General features: G+C 44.0%; 1 protein-coding gene across 5 annotated transcripts in view; it reads left to right on the top strand.

The window, feature by feature from the left end:
* PHF8 (PHD finger protein 8) overlaps window positions 1–20,865 on the top strand; it is a 50,625-nt gene that overhangs the window by 11,879 nt on the left and 17,881 nt on the right. For all 5 annotated transcript variants that reach the window (XM_083158942.1, XM_083158940.1, XM_083158941.1 and 2 more), the window contains exons 3-7: window positions 480–565; window positions 690–810; window positions 1,178–1,338; window positions 2,128–2,269; window positions 2,358–2,544. In XM_083158942.1, the coding sequence (XP_083015068.1) occupies window positions 480–565; window positions 690–810; window positions 1,178–1,338; window positions 2,128–2,269; window positions 2,358–2,544 (697 nt within the window). The remainder of the gene's footprint in view (window positions 1–479; window positions 566–689; window positions 811–1,177; window positions 1,339–2,127; window positions 2,270–2,357; window positions 2,545–20,865) is intronic.

Here is a 20,865-nt window from a genome sequence, read left to right as displayed (position 1 = left end):
TTTTTCTTATTCAAAAATGGTGTACATTTGTCGTTAAACGATGTTAATGTTCTTATTTTAAAGTGGCTCCCCACTGAATCTGCTATAAGCACTAGGGCTGTTGAGCCTAACTAGACTATGGACCTGAAAGGGTTCAAAACGATTTTTAAGCTTTAACTGTAATGCTGGACACATACTATTCAATAATCTGTGAGATTGTCTTGATAATTGTATGCTTGTGACCGGTCACGAAATATTGTTGTCAGACGTGCTGAAACATCCAGCATGTCCGTCCAATGCAATATTTTAACGTTACAAGTTTGCTGCAGCGGCAAGTGCGTGCCCTAAACAAGTGCAAGTATGGTGAACATTTGCCTATTTTGACAAACCTAAATATGAGGGGGTCCTCTTAAGATTTGTGTTTAGGGTATTTTAATTTTTTAGAAGAATGTTTTTGTGCTACATTTGCTTAATAGTCTCCTCTCTCCTATTAATGACAGTTGTGTTGGGGTGGAGGAGGAAAAAGCATCAGAGATTGACCTGTATCACTGTCCCAATTGCCAGATCACTCATGGGCCATCTGTTAGTAAGTGCTTTTTTTTTTCATTATTTTAACATAATGTCTTTTCCAATGACCTCTAACCCCTGTTCTTATTTTGAGGTATTTTTTTTCCCTTTTTATTAATGTTTTGATTTTGTCATTGGCTCAGTGAAAAGAAGGCGTGGTGGAAATGCAAAGCAAGACATTGCTGTGATCAAGGACTTGGGGAAGCCTGTGCAGACTGGAAGCGCAAACTTCATTAAGGAGTTGAGAACGAGGAATTTCCCCAAGTAAGCGCCTTAATCATACAGACTAATAAAGTTTTGGTTTAAGTCTGACATTCAGTCTGAGCTTTAAAATGTGGTATCAAAGTTGCCAGATGTTGCTGCAATGGATGGTCTTGTATACTTCTCACAATGAACCACGGACAAGACGTTTTACTGATCCCATGTAATAAGAGGTTCCACCACCTATGTTTTTCTTTGAAGCTTGTACTATTAAACGTTTCATACTTATTTGAATCTCTGAGGCTGACGGTCTGCAGGAAGATTTCTCTTGATCTAGCCTTAATTCTTGGTCTAACTGCGAGTGAGATTAATTTAATTAACCTTTTGTAGAACTGTGGTCCTGAATTAATTGTGCTGTATATACTTTTAGTGCAGATGAAGTGATCCTGAAACCTCAGGGAGCTCAGCTGACCGTAGAGTACTTGGAGGAAAACAGTTTCAGCGTCCCAATTCTGGTGCTGAAGAAGGATGGGCTTGGGATGACCCTTCCTCCCCCTTCCTTCACAGTGAATGATGTGGAGTATTATGTTGGTAAGTTCTATCATTTGTTACTGGATCATACTCTAGAGACCTTTTTAGCTGTGGTGATTGCTTAGGGTTGACATGTTGGAGCCAGAAGTCGGACCTGTATTCACCTTGAAATCCCCTGGCAGCTCCCTGGGAGGGCTACCTTCTACGTGGTACTTATGTGCCATTGTTTGCATGCAATTTATCTCAATTAAAAGTATTCCCAGGGGGAGTTCACAGGAAATCGGATGCGATACATCACAGGGGCTAAAAAGCACCTCGATATTCCGATTCATCGTATGTGCTGCACATGAGCTGCAGGTTCTTATCTGATGTTCACTGGAACAAGCACCGAATCTGACCTGCTGTCAAACACCTTTTGATTTTGGGCTGATTTCACCCAATCTATCGACATTTGGTAAAATCGTAAAAATCTGACCTGTGTATAGGCAGGCACCTCTTTTAGTTCTTATTCCATATTCTGGCTTTCTTTTTTAAAAATTGAGTAAACCCTGTGATTCTAACTGAGTGCTTCGTTTTCATCTCGTGAAGCTCCAACTATATTAGCTCTCTATTAAATTCAGACGTTGCTCATTACCCCCTCAACCACCCCTGACATCCCATATATCTACAGCTGCGCTCACACTCCATCCTGCCTTATTTTACTTTTCCAATAGCTGCGACAAAGTTTTAGATGTTGCCCTACTCGCTGTTCACCTAGACATTGCCTACCATTTTTACAAGAAGCTGTATGTAGACCATTTGATTTATATAATTTTGTCATGTGCCTTCCCCCCCCTCGCATCACTACAGGGGCAGAAAAAGAGATTGATGTGATCGATGTGGCCAGGCAAGCTGACCTGAAGATGAAGATAAAGGATTTTGTGAAATACTACAATAGCCCTAAGAGGGAGAAAGTGCTGAACGTGATCAGCTTGGAGTTCTCAGAGACGAGGTGTGATAATGGCAGAGGTTCTCTAAGTTATATCTTTCTCTGTATTCGTTTTCTTCATATCATCTTTTTAAATATTTGTGTGTAATAGATTGTCTAACCTCGTGGAGACGCCAAAGATTGTACGCAAGCTGTCCTGGGTTGAGAACCTGTGGCCTGAGCAGAGTGTGTTTGAGAGACCGAATGTTCAAAAGTACTGCTTGATGGGTGTCAAGGACAGTTACACAGACTTCCATATAGACTTTGGGGGCACGTCTGTCTGGTACCATGTGCTAAAGGTAAGGACCTCTGTGATACTTGTTGTTGTAGTGGTTACTATAGCAGCAGCAGAAACTAATATCTTGTCTTGCTCTCCTGCGGAGTTTGAGACGGTTGTCCTTGAAAATCTATAAATGTAAATACAGTGGGGCAAAAAAGTATGCGGACAGCCACCGATTGTGCAAGTTGATCCACTTAAAAAGAAGGGAGGTCTGTAATTTCCATCATAGGTTCAATTCAGCTGTGAGAGACAGAATGTAGAAAACTGGAAATCACATTGTATGATTTTTAAACCATTTATTTGTATGTTCTTGCGGGAAAATAAATATTTGGACACTCAAAAAGTAATGTGTACACACGGTGAGATTCCCTTACTATTCGACTTATTGCTGTGTACACATGGGTACAATCAGCATGAGATTTTGACTATATAGTCAAAATCGCATCGGGATCGCATGCAGATCGCACAGGTTTTTTACCTTGTGATACCTATGCGCGCTCCCTTTGAAAGCACAAATCGAAACCAGCAGCAATGACTATATAGTGCAAATCGAATGTAGATAGCATGAATTGTATGCAAATTGTACAGAGACAGCAAAGTTTGCAAAGCACTCGAATCTTAGGTCTAATAGCAAAGGGATCTCACCTTGTCTACACACCATAAGATTTGAGTGCTATGCAATACTTACTATCTCTGTACTTTTTACATACAATTCATACAATCTGCATTAGATTTGCACTATATAGTCATTGTTGCCCTATCTATCTGGGTTTCGATTTTGTGCTGTCACGGGAACGCAAATCGGGATTGCAGGGTAAAACACCTGTGCGATCTGCATGCGATTCTGACTATAGTCAAAATCTAATGTCTCATCTCACCGTGTGTATACAGCATTGAACTCATATAACCTCGGTTGGCAATTACAAAGGTTTCCTGTAGTTCTTGAACAGGTTTGCACACACTGTAGCAGGTATTTTGGCCCACTGCTTCACAGTGGGTATGGGGTTTTTCTCCCTCCAAACACGGCGAGTGGAATTTATACCAAAAAGTTCTATTTTGCCCTCCTTATCTGGCCACATGACATTCTCCCAATCCTCCCCTGGATCATCCAGATGGTCACTGGCAAACTTTAGACGGACCTGGACGTGCTGGTTTAAGCTGGGGGACCTTTCGGGCGCTGCAGGATTAGAATCCATGAAGACGTAGTGTGTTACTAATGGTAACCTTGGTGACTGTGGCCCCAGCTCTTGAGGTCATTGACCAGGTCCTCCTGTGTAGTTCTGGGCTGATTCCTCACCGTACTCAAGATCATTGGTACCCCATGCGGTGAGATCTTGCATGGAGCCCCAAGTCGAGGGAGATTTGTCAGTGATCTTGTATTTCTTAAAAATGTTTTAATATTTGCGCCAACAGTTGATCTCACCAAGCTGCTTGCATATTGTCTAATACTGGGGTAGCCAACCCTAGTCCTCGAGAGCTACCAACAGTGCATGTTTTGCAGGTCTCCTCACAGAATCACAAGTGAGCTAATTATCTCCACCTGTGTATCTTTTAAAATGTGTCAGTGTTTAATGAGTGCAGCTGTGCAGCAGCTAGGTTGTCTGGAAAATGTGAACTGTTGGTAGCTCTGGAGGGCTAGGGTTGGCTACCACTGGTCTAAAAGCTCATCCTAGCCTTGTGCAGCTCTACAATTTTGTCCTTTGTCCCTTGTGTCCTAAGACAGCTCTCTGGTCTCAGCCATGGTGGAGATGTTGCAGTTTGACTGTTTGAGGCTGTGGACATGTGTCTTTTATACAGATAACCAGTTCCAACAGGTGCCATTAATACAGGTAATGAGTGGAGTCTAGAAGAGCTTCTTAAAGAAGTAGTAACAGGTCTGTGAGAACTGGTTTTTAGCTGTTAAAATATTTATTTTCCTCAAGAACATACAAATAAATTGTTATATAATGTGATTTCCTGGTTTTTGTGTTTTTATTTTTTTGTATTTTTTTTTTCCATATTCTCTCTCACAGTTGAAGTGAACCTAAGATGGAAATTAAAGACCTCATCTTTTTAAGTGGGTCAACTTGCACAATCAGTGCCGTCCAAATACTTTTTTTGCCCCACAGTTTTAAGTGTGTTTTTTTTTTAATGCTATGTTTGTGTGTTCTCAAATTCAGTTTTGTTTTTCATGCAGTTCAATGGCAATCCCGAGAATTTTCCGGGCTGTGCCTCAGTGCCCAGTCTGGCAAGCCTGGAAAATTCGGTACTTGTGACTTATCTGGTCGCCCGATTTTCTTCATCGCACCTAAAAATCGCGTCAAATCGCATCGCATACAATCAGATTGCATGCGATGCGATTTGCCGCGATTTTAATATGTGAAGGCACCCAGATGCCTGTTTCATATGTGAAATGGCCCCCCAGACCCCATTTTTTATTGTATACCCACCCTGATGGCTAAATGCCCCCCATTGTTAACGCCACCCCACTATCAACGCCAACCCGAAGTGTGGCGAGCGCAGCGGTACGCGTCCTCCGACCTTTTCATACCCCCACTATCCACGTCGGCGTGGAGTTGATACTATATAGTGTGGCGAGCGCAGCGAGCCACCGAGCCCGAAGCGTGGCGAGCGCACGCGGATACCTTTTGAAGCCCGCGAGGGGACGCGTATAGCTGTGAAGGTATCCACGTCCTCTCGCGGGGCTCGCCACGCTTCGGGCTCGGTGGCTCGCTGCGCTCGCCACACTGTATAAAATCAACTCCACGCCGACGTGGATAGTGGGGGTATGCCTTGGACATGCCTGGTTTAAGCAAAGGACACACACAATGAAAACAAAGTTTTATTAATTTTTTTATTAATTAATTAAATGGCTGGATAGTAGCAGTAGGCATAAACATCAGGAACAGGAACGTTACCAGTTCAAAGATAAAAACCACATTATTTGGTTGTTTTGGGAACAAAAACAATAGGAAAGGTTCAGAAGTGTGGAGCATGGGTTCCGCATGCTTTGTGACGACAACAAAAATCAACGAGCCACAATCTCTGCTGGTTTTCTTGCTCGTCACTGTTCAATTCATGGACACAAGGAACGATTTCTTTACCGAATCGTTACTGGCGACGAAAATGGTGCCTGTACATCAATATGAACCAGCGTAAGGAATGGCTTAGCCAAGGTAAACAAACGACCCCGTTCATGAAACAAGATTTGGTACTTGTTTCCTAGCACGGCCACACCGATTTACATCGGGGTGGTCGTGTCGGAAAAATCGGGTCGATCGCATCGCATGCGATTTGGTCGCATGCGATGCGATCGTCGCGACCGACCGATTTTGAACCCGATTTTTTTTTTTAATGAAATGTAAATCGGGTCCCTGGGACCCGATTTTACAATGAATTCAATGTAAAATATTCCCAACCCCCCCAAATGTCACGGCGTACACCCCACCCCACGATAGACGCCAACCCGAAGCGTGGCGAGCGCAGCGAGCCCGCGAGGGGCGGCGGTGCGCGTCCTCCGACCTTTTCATTCCCCTACTATCCACGTCGGCGTGGAGTTCAGAATAGAATAGTGTGGCGAGCGCAGCGAGCCACCGAGCCCGAAGCGTGGCGAGGGGACGCGTATAACTTCACAGGTATACGCGTCCCCTCGCGGGGCTCGCTGCGCTCGCCACGCTTCGGGCTCGGTGGCTCGCTGCGCTCGCCACACTATTCTATTCTCAACTCCACGCCAACGTGGATAGTAGGGGAATGAAAAGGTCGGAGGACGCGCACCGCCGCCCCTCGCGGGCTCGCTGCGCTCGCCACGCTTCGGGTTGGCGTCTATCGTGGGGTGACGACGGGGACATCTATAATGTGAAATGGGTCATATTGGCCCATTTCACATTTTTCACATTTTTTCAAGATTTCAATGTTAAAAAATATTTTAACATTGAAGCCTATGGAAAAATCGGGGGCATCGCGTCGGGACCAATGTTAATGGTCCCGACCGACGCGATGCCCCCGATATTTTACCTTTCCCGACAAGATTTCAATGTTAAAATATTTTTTTAACATTGAAGCCTATGGGGAAATCGGGGGTCCCGACCGACGCGATGCCCCCGATATTGTCTCCTAGCCGGCAAAATGGACCTGATTTCATAGGAAATCGGGTCCATCGTATGGATCGTGTAACTTAACTTAAAGGTACACGATCCATACGATTGTGGCCGTGCTAGGAAACAAGTACCCAAGATCTTCATCCGCGTAAAAAGATGTTGTGCGTATGGTGGGAGAGCTTGGTTGAATGAATTTTTCGAGTCTACACCAGGTGATTTCTACCAACGAGGTATTGAAAACCTTATTGAACGTTGGAAATAAGTTGTAAACTACAAGGGAGAATACATTTATAAGTATTGGCACTCCGAATTGTGCGTTGCGTGCCATAGAGTGAAGCACATGAAAAGCATGCTTTTTCACGGTCACTTAACGTGTTCGTTTTGCGGTTACGTGAGGCACTGCATGCATTGGTCTCTATTCTTACAGTAGAGAAGTCATTCATTATAATTTTCGGAGTCGGTGCATTGTTTGCCGACTCCGACCTCCAGGTACTCGAAACTGCCTCCGACTCCTCGACTCCAGGTCCACAGCCCTGGTTTTGGCTCACACATTCCATAGAAGCTGTGTTTTTTTTTATTTATTTTTTTTTTATTTATTTTTTATCTGTTTTTAAAAATACTGAATTTACCTGTGAAGAGCAAGGGCTTTGGGCTGTCCGGTTTATTGCTAGACTGTCAGTATGTTGGAGCCAATGGCAGTCCTCGCTATAATGTTTGCTATGGGACTTCTTAATGCGGAAGCAAACCCCAAGGTATGCAGCCCAAAATAGGCCTGAAAGTCTGTCTACTTCATCAGCAGTAGCCAGCTAATTGACCAATGGGTCATGCTTCTATTTCACTTTGGCAGACAGTCTGGGTCTATGAAAGAACTGTGATTTGGACTGTATCGTGCTTGTGCCGACACCCACTATTTTTGCTTTTTCCTGTGGCATGCAGAAAGTTAGGCTGAAGAGTGCCCAATACTTTGCACAGGTTTAGCATTTGTATTTGTCTACACCTGGTGCATTGGGGCATGAAAAGTGATGAGCACTCAGTTATAGATCATTTGAAGTCTATAACTTAAATGCACCCAAAAAACGATTGACTACCTCCCTTGGTGTAGATGAGTTAATGTGTAACGTTTAATGCTTCATTAGTCAGAACCTATGCTTTTATTAGTATTCTGAATCCTTAGTGGTGCATGATCACGTCTACTGTGGTAATGTTAATGAGCATTATTTTGATTTTTCACCCAGCTCATAACTTTTTTTTTTTTATCTCTTTAACCCTTTTGAGTGCCAAGTGAATTTTTTAAAATAGGTGTGAAAATTGCCAAGAAAAACAATCTCTCCTTAGTTCTTTTTTGTGTCTCTCAAAAGAGGTTGGCATTTGTCCTTTTTCAATGTAGGACTGCTTCCAGACTCCCTGGTTCCACAGATCTGGAACATAATTAGAAGGGGCACCCAATTGTGCAGTGTCATTAATTTATTTAAAATATTTTTCCATAAAAACTTAGGATGGTATCCGTACCATTGCTTTCTTCATCTGTGGGCTTATTACCACAAGATTTTCATACATAAACCACAATGGCAAGTACACGAACAAGACCACTCACAGAACTCTGCTTCAGCCGGTCAGCTCCGTGTTAGGGATCAAAAGATGATTGCGTCAAATAGGTGTGGCCTAGTGGGTGTGGGTGTGTGTGTCATATAAAGTGACTATAAGGGGTCACTTTTTTAATACCTTACTTTCAACTCAGAAACCCAATTTAGGGTCTGATTGTAATCTAGGGAACAGACAGTTATGTCTGAAGAATAGGGGCAGTAAATACTATGGGTTCACAGCACAGTATTCTAAAATGTGGATTGAATCACTTGCTGTCATGGTGACTGGTGATCAGTTACATCATTGACTTCCACCAAAAATTCTAAATTTGATCCAATTTGCTACATATACTGCATATACTACTACTGTGTGGTTCTTCTTGCCATAGAACTAGTCAGGACTTCTGTCACTGATCGTTCCGTATCAGTTCTACTACTCTTTTTAATAGGAAACTATCGGAATAGATGCCTTCTTCCAAATAGCTTCTATTTTAATGGTAATTTTATTGCAGAATCTAAAATACGGAACCCTTATGAGAAGTACAAGAAAATTCTGAAGAACATAAAAAGATTAAATACAAACAGAACCAAGAATCGCTATGATATTGAGTGCTGATTGTATAGTATTCTGTACTGCAGCTGTTTCCAAAAAAGGGGAATTACCACACCCCTCTTAAAACCAACCAAGCAAAAAAGAAAAAATGGAACAGAGCTGTACTGAATAAACAATTATTTATTAAAATGTTTTATAATATCGTGGCCAACGATAAGCCAAACATTCAATGGAATTTCAATAAAAAATAAATTCAAATGTTCTTCACAACTCCATTAGTATGGCTTTAGCAGTTAATGAATGCATGCATATTTATATCGGATTCTCCTCTGTTAGTCGGATAGTATTGTTAGATTGTAAGTACCAAGTTAGTAGTTCATATTGAATGTGCACATTTCCAACTTGCCCAATACTTAAATGTATCCAAGTATAACGGGGATCTGGCTAATGTCTCCAATGATGGTTTCCGACCGCTGGTGGAGCCCCAGTTTGCGGTCTTTTCTGAGAACAATCAGAGGTCCAATCATTAACTTGGTTGGCTGTGTCCTATGCGTTTCTCTGCCTTTTGTCCATTCAGCGACTTTCTCAGGAGGTGAATGCTCCTTCCTCACCTCCTGAGGAAGTCGCTGAACGGACAAAAGGCGGAGAAACGCATAGAGGACATGGCTAATCAAGCAAGTTCGGAACGGATTCTGGTACAGGATATTGTCATGACCAGACAGGTTCTGTCAGACCACGGGTGGATTCTCAATATCCCCAAGTCCTCCATGAACCCGACACGTCGCCTTCTCTTTCTGGGAATGGTGTTGGACATTAAGGAATGAAAAGTGTTTCTTCTCCAGGAGAAAACTATGGCCATTCAAACTCTGGTCTCAGAGATTCTGGCCAAGCCTCAGGTATCGGTTCACCAATGTATCCAGCTTCTGGGAAAAATGGTGGCTACCTTCAAGGCGATCCAGTTTGGGAGGTTCCACTCCAGAGTGTTCCAGCTGGACTTGCTGAGCAAGTGGTCAGGGTCGCATCTCCTGATGCACAAAAGGATTTTCCTGTCACATCCAACCCGACAATTGCTCCTGTGATTTTCTCATGCTCCAAACCTGTTAGCAGGATGGATGTTTGGGATCCAGGATTGGATCTTCCTAACAATGGACGCCAGTCTGTTGGGATGGGGAGCAGTGTTCAGGGCCGTTGGACATTGTGGGAATCGAAGCTTCACATAGATGTACTGGAATTGAAAGTTGTTTACTACGCGATACTGCAGACTCAATCGTGAAATATGTCAACCACCAAGGGGGAACGAAAAGCAGATCTTGCATGAGGGAGGTCTCCAAGATTCTGTTTTGGGCAGAACTGCATGTGATGGCATGGCAATCTCAGCCATCTTCATCCCGGGAATGGACAACTGGGAGGCAGACTTGCTCAGTCGCCAAGTCCTCCACCCCGGGGAGCGGAGTCTCAACCCTCAGGTGTTTGCGAGCATTGTGGATCGATGTCGTTCAAAATCGACCTCATGGCATCCAAGTTCAACAACAAGGTCGCCAGGTACTGCTCAAGAACCAGGGATCCTCGGGCAGAAACCGTAGATGCCCTGACGATGGCGTGGTCCATCGGCCTAGTGTACATGTTTCCACCGCTTCCATTGCTGGCAAGGGTGCTCAAAAGAGTACGAAGTCAAAAGATGGAAGCCATTCTAGAGCCGGAGCCTCGATTTCTGTGCTCACCCACCGTGTCCACCCGGTGGGTTGGAGCCACCCTTACAGCTGCTGGCGCCTGACCTGCTGGGAGGTGGGCCCCTGCTGAAACCGCCACCCGTGGTGCTTGCCTGTGCGGCCCGGGAGGTGTCTGTGTGGAGCCCGGTGGATAGCGGCCTACGGCGCGGCCGAAGCCAGGGACTAGATTTGGGACTCTAGCCGGGACCTGAGCTTCACGGTGCGGATCGCGAACGGAGCTGTCTGGACTGACCCCCGGCCTGCCAGACCTGCCTGGGGAAACCCCCCCCCCCCCCCCCCCCCCCGCCCTCACGCACAGGGGCCACTTATCCACCCCCTGGACGCAACAGAGAGGCAGGTGAGGGATACAACAGGCGCCCCTGCTTCCCTGCAGTGACTGCGGCCATCTTTTTGGTTAAATAAATCTTTCTCTCCCCTCCCTACTCTCTCCCTCCTACACTGTTGCTGCTGCCCAGACAGAAGCAAAGCCCCAATAAGCCCTGGTGTCTCACTCTTCCGTCCTGCACAATTGAATGCTGGCTGCTCCTACTGGGGGAGACATACTGCCCCTTTGGATAACTCGGAAATATACTCATTAGGAGAGCTCCCACACACCTCACCACTAAGGGCTTGTGGCCGAATAAAACTACAGCGCAGAGCTGATTCTCCAGACATCTGCTCTCCACCCCATACCAGTCCTACTTGGTACCAACAAGAGGGCTTGAGGTGACCCATCCCCACTGTCAGCAACTGACACGTTCAGGTAGACACCACCTATCAAGCCAAGAGCATGGTTTAAGGGCCCAGCAGGCCGCTCTACCCTTCCTAGCCCGCTTCCAGAACCAATAGAGGAGCTCTTTGCCCTAACAACCTCACCCACTCAGTACTTCCCCCGCTGCATTACTACTGCTACCTTACATGTAAATGCTCCTGTAATGTGACCCGTGACCAGCCTGGTCACCATGGGATCTGAAGTGCTACCTACCATACCCCTACTTCACCACCTGTACAGTGTTATTTCCAATCCCCCCTCACTGTGGCCTTTCATAATGTCGCAGAAAAAAAACAAAAAAAAACAAGAAGCTTCTCCAAACTTATTTGGACACAAAGCTAAAGGTGCAAAAAATCAGGGGTCCTCATCGAACTCTCCCTCTTCGCCGGATTCTCCTGACTCTGGTATCGATCCTCAAATTCAAGCTGTAATGACCAACCTATTGGAAGGTGTACAGACTGCCTTCAGCCAAGAACTCATCAAAGCAGTTTCAGAATTCAAAACGGAGATCGCCTCACTGGGCTCCAGAACCACCCTAGAAACGAAAACTGACGACCTCTGTCGCTCACAACAATGCATGGATTCAGAACTAACTCTGCTCCATGAAGAGATTAAACGGCTTAAGGAAAAGCAAGAAGACCAAGAAAATCGACCACAAATAAACAATATTCGCGTTCGGAATGTTGCGGAAACAATACATGGCCCTGCCTTGCAAGCCTTCCTAAAAGACTTATTTTCAATATCTGGTTCCAAACCTCACAGACAACGACTGCTTTGTGTGATAGAGCCCTTAAAAGCAAACCTTCTGTGTCTCAACCTCCCAGAGATGTTATCGTACACCTACACTATTACAAATCAAAAGAGAAAATTCTGTTTTCTACTCCAGATTCCACTGACATCTTTCCGAGATATGCACTTGCAAATATACCAAGACCTAGCCCCCTCCACCATACAGAAACTGAGAGACCTTCAACCTCTCACCAAGAGTCTGCCCCAACACCACGTTCACTACAGGTGGGGCTTCCCCCTTCCTTCTCCAAGTATTCACTAAAACACCATGTATCCCATAAAGACCCTAGCTCAAGATCAGGAGCTGCTAGCTAAACTGGACCTACTCCCTGAGCCTTCTCGCACCTCCTCTACCCCAGCTTCTCCTAAACCGCAACAACCACGGCCCCCGACAACTGAATGGACACGTGTATGACGTCATAATCACCGGGATGCATACCCTACATAACCTGTTTTGGACAACCTGTATGCCCTTTTGCCTCTACTACTCAAGGACACAAATACAACTATGGGTCCTCGACTCCATTGAGGCTACCCAAGGACAGTATACACGATATCCTTTTCATATCCTGAGTGACCCCATAATGGGTGAATTTAGTTTTGTTCTTATTTTTCTTATTGGTTCCACTCTACACGTCATTTATTTGTCTATCTCTGACTCGGTCTATGTTCCCACAACAACAGTATATAGGCATGGTTGTTTAGTTTCACATTGTTTCCCCCCCCCATCCACATCCCTTTTCCACTCCCTTCATACCTCTCCTTTCCTAAGCCCTTACCCTCCCCCTCTCCTCTTGATATTCACTACCCACTCTTCCTATCCCCGATAGGTAGCAAGCTTTTCAACTATTTCCCTATAGATAGGGATTGGTTCTTTGTTCAAATGATTGCTACACCCAATCTAAACTGGGGACCAGGTTGTCTTGGATATACTAGTTCTTTAGTCCACCACCCCCATGCACCTTACGCTAATAATGACATTCATCTGTAAAACATTCATTGTAGCGGTTCCTGATTAGAACACACTTCTCCAGGGTTACTGCCCTTTTGGGCGCTCTCTGTCTTCTTCTTTCTCCGAATTCTATCTCTCTCCTTGCCTTTCTTCTCCTCTCTCTCCTATTACTCTCTTGTCTCTGAGGTGGGTCCTCTGTACCTTTTTTGCCCCTTCCTCCTTTTTTTTTTCTTTTTTTTTTTTTCTTTCTGTCATTTAATTCTACTACAGATAACACAGGCTCCATAACTCGAATATGACTACGCCCTAATAATGTCAATGGTCTTAACTCCCCAAAAAACGCACTATAGTTCTAGCGGCCTGCAAACGTGAGAAAGCAGACATTGCCTTTCTTCGAGAAACCCATCTAACTGGTGCATACCCAACTGCAAGGTAAGCAGTTCTCCTATACCTTCTTTGCCTCAGCTGACTGTAAAAAACAGGGAGTTGCGATCTTAATCCATCGCAACGTTCCTTTTATCCACTCTAAGACGATAACCGACCCAGAAGGTTGATACATAATAATAATAATAATAATGGGCACCTTGCGTTTAGAAACTATCACTCTTATTTCCATATACGCTCCTAACCAAGACCAATCTCCATTTTTTTTTCTAAATTTATTCCAACGTCTTCAGAAAACAGCACAAGGTCACATTATCCTTGGAGGGGACTTCAGCACGGTCATCAACCCCACTTTAGATCAATCTGACTCCACAGGAACTAGATTAACAATTAATCCCTCCAAAGCATCACTCACCCTCACCTCTTCCCTTAAACAATTAAACTTATGTGATTATTACCCTACAGAAATTGCGCCAACGGTTTTATGACAAATCATAACAAGTTAAGGTGTAAAAAGGCCCTGGCCACCATTAACAAACTTCATTCCAATAAACTGAATGGCCCCACATATGACTCCCAGGTAATGGTGGAAGAATTTAGAGACTTCTATAGTACCTTTTTTATATAGATCCAATCCTATCTTTCGAATATACCTCTGCCTAGTATATCGGACAGCCAACTATCTGCCTTAAACCTAGACATTTCCCCAGAGGAAACTATTGCTGCCATTAATACTATGCGCCCCTCCACTGCCCCAGGCCCTGATGGCTTTACAGCCCAATATTACAAAGTATTTGCAAAAGAACTTGCCCCTCATCTTACTTCTCTGTTTGTTTAATAATATAGCATCTTTCGCACCAGCTTCCCTGCAAGCTAATATAAAAGTGATCCCGAAACCAGCCAGGGACCCCTCGAAATGTGATAACTACAGACCAATATCTCTCCTTAATGTTGATCTTAAAATTGACGCAATAATTCTAGCAACGCGCCTTGCCACCTATCTTCCCCACTTAATACACCCTGATCAAGTCGGCTTCATCCCAGGTTGACAAGCATCAGATAACACCAGACGAGCTTTAGACATAATACACTCCATTCATAAGCAAAAATTGCCAACTCTAATTTTTAACACTGGTTGCCGAGAAGGCATTTGACCGTATTTCATGGTCTTTTGCCTTCCAGGTCCTTAGAAGGATGGGTTTTGATGGGAAATTTCTTCAAGGTATTCAAGCCCTTTATCAATCCCAATCAGTCACTGTATCAGTTAACCGCTGCACCTCCTCACCTTTCGGGTTTCCCACTCTCACCCTTAATTTTTGCGTTAGTAATGGAACCCCTCGCCACAAGAATACTAAATAACTCGTATATTGGTGGTGTGCAGGTTGGGCCGACCGAACATAAGATTGTACTATATGTTGACGATGTTCTGCTGTCTTCGGGAAACCCAACCCAATCCCTGCAACCTCTACTAGCCAAAATAGGTTTATATTCCCAATTCTCTGGCTATAAAATGAATGCCGACAAGACTGAAGTTCTAAACGTCTGCCTCCCTGGGCCAACCAACTAATGCTGGAGGCTTCTTTTCCATTTAATTGGTACAAGCAGAAAATTAAATACCTTGGTATTTTTTTTTTAATGCTCCAGCTTCATCAGCTATTTCAGGCAAAATTTCCCAGGGTTTTAGATCAAATGAAAACAAACCTACTTACTTGGTCCTCCCACTTCATATCATGGATAGGCAGAATAAATTTGGTGAAGATGAATGTACTTCCTAGGCTCCTTTACCTTTTTCAGACCCTCCCAAGCTTTGTCCCTTCCTATGTATTTATATTTCTGAGATTCCAAACCTCCCATTTTATCTGGGCAAACAAACACCCCAGAATTCGCCTGCAAATATTACAGCGCCCCTCACATAATGGAGGACTGGTTATCCCAGACTTTAAACGATACTATATTGCAGCACAGTTAGCACACTGTGGTAAATGGTGTAACCCAGAGGCAAGGACGGTCTGGACGGATATTGAGGCTGCCGAATTGGGACTTTCCTCCATCTCTTCCCTTCTATGGATCCCGAGACTCAAATTACCTAAAGGTATAACTTCCCACCCAATAGTGTCTCTGTCTCTATCTGTATGGGACTATGCAATAAAAAATATAACTTAGCACCCAGCCCGTCCCCTATCATCCCTATCCTACATAATCCTGCCTTTCCCCCGGGCATGCATAACACTGCATTCCTCCTGTGGAAAGACTGAGGCATACTATTTCTTAATGACCTCACCAGAGACAAGTCTTTTCCCCAATTCTCCCAATCCAACAAAGACATCTCCACTCCACAGTGAAGTCTATTGTCACCAACAGGCCCTTATCTACTTTTGAAGCACTGTGACTTCGATGGTTCACCACTAGAGGACTATTATCTGTCATATACACGTTACTCACTGATAAATCTACCCCCACAACTAGCTGCTTTGGAAAAAGGCTTGGGATATAGACCTAAACGGTTCACTAACTGAGGAGGACTGGTCAGAGATCTGGGGCAACGCTTCCTCTAGCTCTATATGTGTCAAAATTAAAGAAAACTCCTATAAATTGCTTTATAGGTGGTATTATGTTCCCTCTAGACTTGGAGAGGATGCGATACCGCAGGATCATTCATGCATATCTGGTGGACATGCCCGAAGATAACCGATTTATGGAAAGAGGTCATCCATTACACAGAAAATCTATTACTTGCACAACTTCCAAATGACCCCAAATATTTTCTCCTACCACTAGATGTCCCAACCCTATCCAAACCACAAAACAATATGATGCGTCATGTGGTCTCTGCGACCACTTGCCAGTGGATTGGAAAAAGCTGGCGGCACCCACCATGCACTCCATGATATCCCGCTTATGGCATGTGTACAACATGGAGTACAGGATGAGCATCCTTAAACACTCCTATAAAAAATTAAACTCTGGATTCCCTCCAGCAGATCACTTCACTTGATACTGAACCTTGTTGACTGACCCCTAATATATTACTGCTACTATCTTACTTCACCGAGGACGCACCTTTTTCCTTTTCTTTTCCCTCCTACCTTTCTTCCTACCTCCATTCTCCATCCTCTTCCTTCTCTACCTCTTGGTTTCTTTCTTTTTCCTTTCCATATCATCCTCTTCTCACAATTTTTTCTCATTTCTTTATAAAATAGTTTAAAAGGATCACGTGCTCTGCTACAACACAGATGACTCTTCCAATATATGTGTACTTTAATGCTTCTATGTCATGGAGCTATTTCTATTTTGTATCATGATTCACCAATAAACAAATTTTGAAACAAAAAAAAAAAAGACGTCATAGAACTGGAAAAAATCCAAAGAATAGCAACAAAACTAATTAAGGGATTGAAGAATTAAGCTACGAGGATAGATTGAACAAATTTGGACGGTTTACACTAAAGAAGAGACGCTTAAGGCGGGACATGCTCAACATGTACAAATATATCAAGGGCCAATATATGCAGTGGTGTAGCTAGGTGCCTGGAGCAAGAGCATGTTTCGCGAGCCCCCACCCCCCCTGATTTGTAGTAGGTGGGGCTCTTCCACGGTGAAAAAGGGGCACAGCCTAACATTATATGACACACCGTAATGCCAATTACACATAAGGCCACACATAATGCCCATTACACACTATATAACAAACCATAAAGCCCATTACACACTATATAACAAACCGTAATGCCCATTGCACATTTGACGCATAAAACCAAATAATTTTTGGAAGGAGGGCACAACATTTCTAGTTACACTGCTGGCGGGAGCCAATACATACACACACCAAATTGGTTTGCAGGAGGTGAAATAAATAGTAACAGATAATACTGTATAAGCTGCCAATTTAATTCTCTAAAATACACAATACAGGATCTTTACCCTGTCAGTGATGAAGCACATATTGTGCACGGAGGGTCCTCTTCCTGTTGCTGCTGCTCCTGCTGCTTAGATAAACACAGGGGAGGTAGGGAGAAAACCGCAGAGCTGTCTCCCTCCAGATCAGCCTTATCGTTGTAACTGCACTCTGCCGGCAGGCATGCCACTAGCGTGTTTCCACTGTTCATTTAAGATAACCTTCAGGCCAAGATGAGGTGAGATTTCCTGCCAGGGCAAAGCATGGCCTCATGGGATTTGTAGTTTAATCGTTAACTAGAAACCTGTAAACTATAATTCCCATGATGCCACTGTCCCTGCTTCTCCATCCTGCCGGCTGCCTCTGACAGCTGAATCCCGGCACCTCTGAGTCCAGACTAGCACTGTAAGTGCCGCAGCCAGGCATGGGAGCGGGTGAACAGGGCGGGGGAGTCAGTGGCACAGTTTGCGGCTCCGCTGCCCTTTGATCTCTCTGCGCCCAGAGCTCGTGCTCCGCCAGCTTCACCCTCCCTACACCCCTGAATATATGGAACTGTCAAGCACCCTTTTTACTGCAAGGAAGGAGTCTAGGACACGCGGGCACGAGTTTAGATTAGAAAAGAAAAGATTTTGTTCCCTTAGACAGAAAATTTTCTTTACGGTCAGAGCAGTCAAACTATGGAACTTTCTTCCTGGTGAAGTGGTGTAAGCAGACACAATAAATACATTTTAAAATAAGGTTGGACAAACATTTATTGGTTAAAAACATCCAAGGGTACAAATAAGAATCATAATCTGTCTAAAAATATCAGCATATACTATATAACAAGGGATAAGCTATTAAAACCTAGGTTGAAGTTGATGGACGCAAGTCTTTATTCAGCCTTATCTACTATGTAACTATGTATACATGTTATGCTGCCACCACCAGGCTCCTACCGTGGCACCTGCAACCATGTTTGCTGTTCAGTCTCCTCTATAGATTGTAAGCTTGCGAGCAGGGCCCTCCTACATTTTGACTGTCTGTAAATACCCTGTTTTGTTGTATCACTGTCTGCTGTTGTAAAGCGCAACGGAATATGCTGCGCTATATAAGAAACTGTTAATAAATAATAATACCACCAGCACCTGAATACCACTTACTGCTATATATGCATAGTCATGCTGACAGAAGGCGGAGCTTGGAGACACTGGGACAGGCAGAGAATGGAATCGAGATTTGCTCAGTTTTTTATGCACTTGGTGTAAAGGCAAGAGGTTTGTTGCGCAAATATTTAAAGAAGGTTCTTCTCTTTTTCAAGAAGATACGTCATACAAGATAATGAAAGAAGTTCAACCTTCTTGATGTCACAGAATGTAAATACACATGGGGCATGCAGGGCCCATTTTTATATAATCCAACACACCATCCCAAAAGGGGATCATTACACCCTGCGGTATTCTTTAACAATCAAGCTATCTCACAGAATATAAATAAATGCATATTACATTTGAGTTAAATAACTGGAAAAAGCATTTGTCTGCTCCTTTTATGTATTTAACCCGAACCAGTTTGCTTTTCCAAGTGAAACGTGTAAAGCATATAGGGCCTAATTCAGGCATGATCGCAGGGCAAATTTGTTCTCAAAATGGACAAATCCATGCTGCACTGCAGGTGCAAGACGTGCAGAGAGAGTTAGCTGTGGGTGAGTGTTATTTTGTTCCTGTGCAGGGTAGATACTGGCTGCTTTATTTTTACACTGCAATTTAGATTTTAGTTTGAACACACCCGACCCAAATCTAACTCTCTGCACATGTTGCTTCCACACCATCTGCAGTGCATCCGGCTCTGCCCATCTTGTGAGCAAATTTGCCCTGTGATCAAGTCCGAATTAGACCCATAATTGGCAGGGCATGCTGGGAGGTGCAGCCGGAGGTCCACAAACCCAAGAATAAGAGACTGCTGTAGTGACAGAATGGAACATCTGCCAGATGGAGCGAGGTCATCCATTCACTGGGTGCTTTAAGACCAATGACAATGCATGCTACTGTTAAAGTTTTTGTAGATTACGCATTAAACTTCTTGACCCTTCTTAAAACTTAACATGGGTGAATTGGGTGCGTTATTACTAAAAGTACACTCCACTTTTGCCTTCACTTGCTTTGTAGAAGTAGAAATGTACATAGTTACAAGCAATGCTTCCCATCTCCTCTTAACTTTTGGACATGAGGGACCTATTTTTGGTGAGCTTACTTTAATAAAAAACAGGATGTAGTTGGCACCCCGACTGTGGATTTGCAGACGGTCACAATCCCGGTTTTGGAATTCCAAAAGCAATCACAATACCGCCTGGGTAATCCCAATAGTCTCAGTCCAGAATGTAAGTAATAGGGTTAGGAGAGGGTGCAGTGAAGAGTACTTATTAAACAAAACAAAAAAAAAGTGGATTCTGACTGTCGGCATTCCCATGGACAGAAAATAATAAATTTATGTGTAGAATCTCTAATGTGACTATCAGAGGCATTTTGATTGATTGATATATTATGTAATGTTGCATCTAGCTCAATATACTCCATTTACTAAGATGGGAGTTAAATTGGTTATGTATACGGCATCGACGGACTGCAGATCAACAATACCATTCACGATGACTAGAGATAGACTATGACTAGTTAGACGCCTGTACTTGGTCGCCTGCTTTTAGAGAGACCGTGACGGGAGATCGACGGAGGTTAAGGATCAAGGGGAACCTGGTTGTCCGTAGCAAGGTTGGCACTGGTTTTTTGTCTTTTTTTGGTCAATCTGCAGTCCGGATACCATTCTATTTCATATGGGATGTTGCTGTGAGCAACTAATCAGAATCTTCTTATTTATTTAGCAACTTCTAGAACATAATAGGTAGTATCTGACTGGTTGCCCATAGCAACATCCCATGTGAAATAGGACTCCCATCTTAGTAAATCTCCCCCAATGTTCTGTGCTGAATCCTCACTTTGTACATTGAAGTGGTATGGCAGTAATGCGTTCCCAATAGATGGAATTTATATCACACTCTCAAAGCAAGACTACACTATGTGTTTCATATGGTGCACATGTGTGCAATCCATAGCCATTGGCCCTTATTCTGGTTGACTTATTCGGGCGTTAATTCACACCCTTGCGAGTAACTCTAACTCCACCTTGCAAATAGTTACCGGGCGCCACTCATCCACTCGCCAAATTTGGTCGCAAGGCTTGCGGATGGAAGTTTTGCATGAACATCCATTCGCATTCCAATGGGAACCTCCCCATCTTTTGATGGTCATCGACCATTGAATGATGTAGAAAGTGCACGCATATATAAGGGTCCAGACCACTCGTACATATGAGCGAAGACATGCAGGGAATTGGGCAGGCAGCTGACTTCCGGTTATGTCAGCTGCCCGTCCCCCCCGCACGTGCATCACAAAGGCATTAGCATCATGTGTAGGCCCAGCGTTTTCCCGGGTATGTTCATGAAACGCTGGGCGTTCACATATGCTAATGTCCCAGGGCGGCACCCCACGCCCCTCTCCAACCCCCCCCCCCCTCGAAAAGCAGGGAGCGTGCACTCGGCAAACAGGTTTTAAGCCAAGTTCGCATGCTCCCTACGTATGCACATGCTAAGAA

The sequence above is a fragment of the Crinia signifera genome, chromosome 9 (assembly GCF_055691185.1).
Source record: "Crinia signifera chromosome 9, ASM5569118v1, whole genome shotgun sequence".
NCBI classification, from domain to species: domain Eukaryota; kingdom Metazoa; phylum Chordata; class Amphibia; order Anura; family Myobatrachidae; genus Crinia; species Crinia signifera.
Note: the sequence above shows the minus strand (reverse complement) of the source record. Positions and strands in the feature narration are given on the sequence as shown.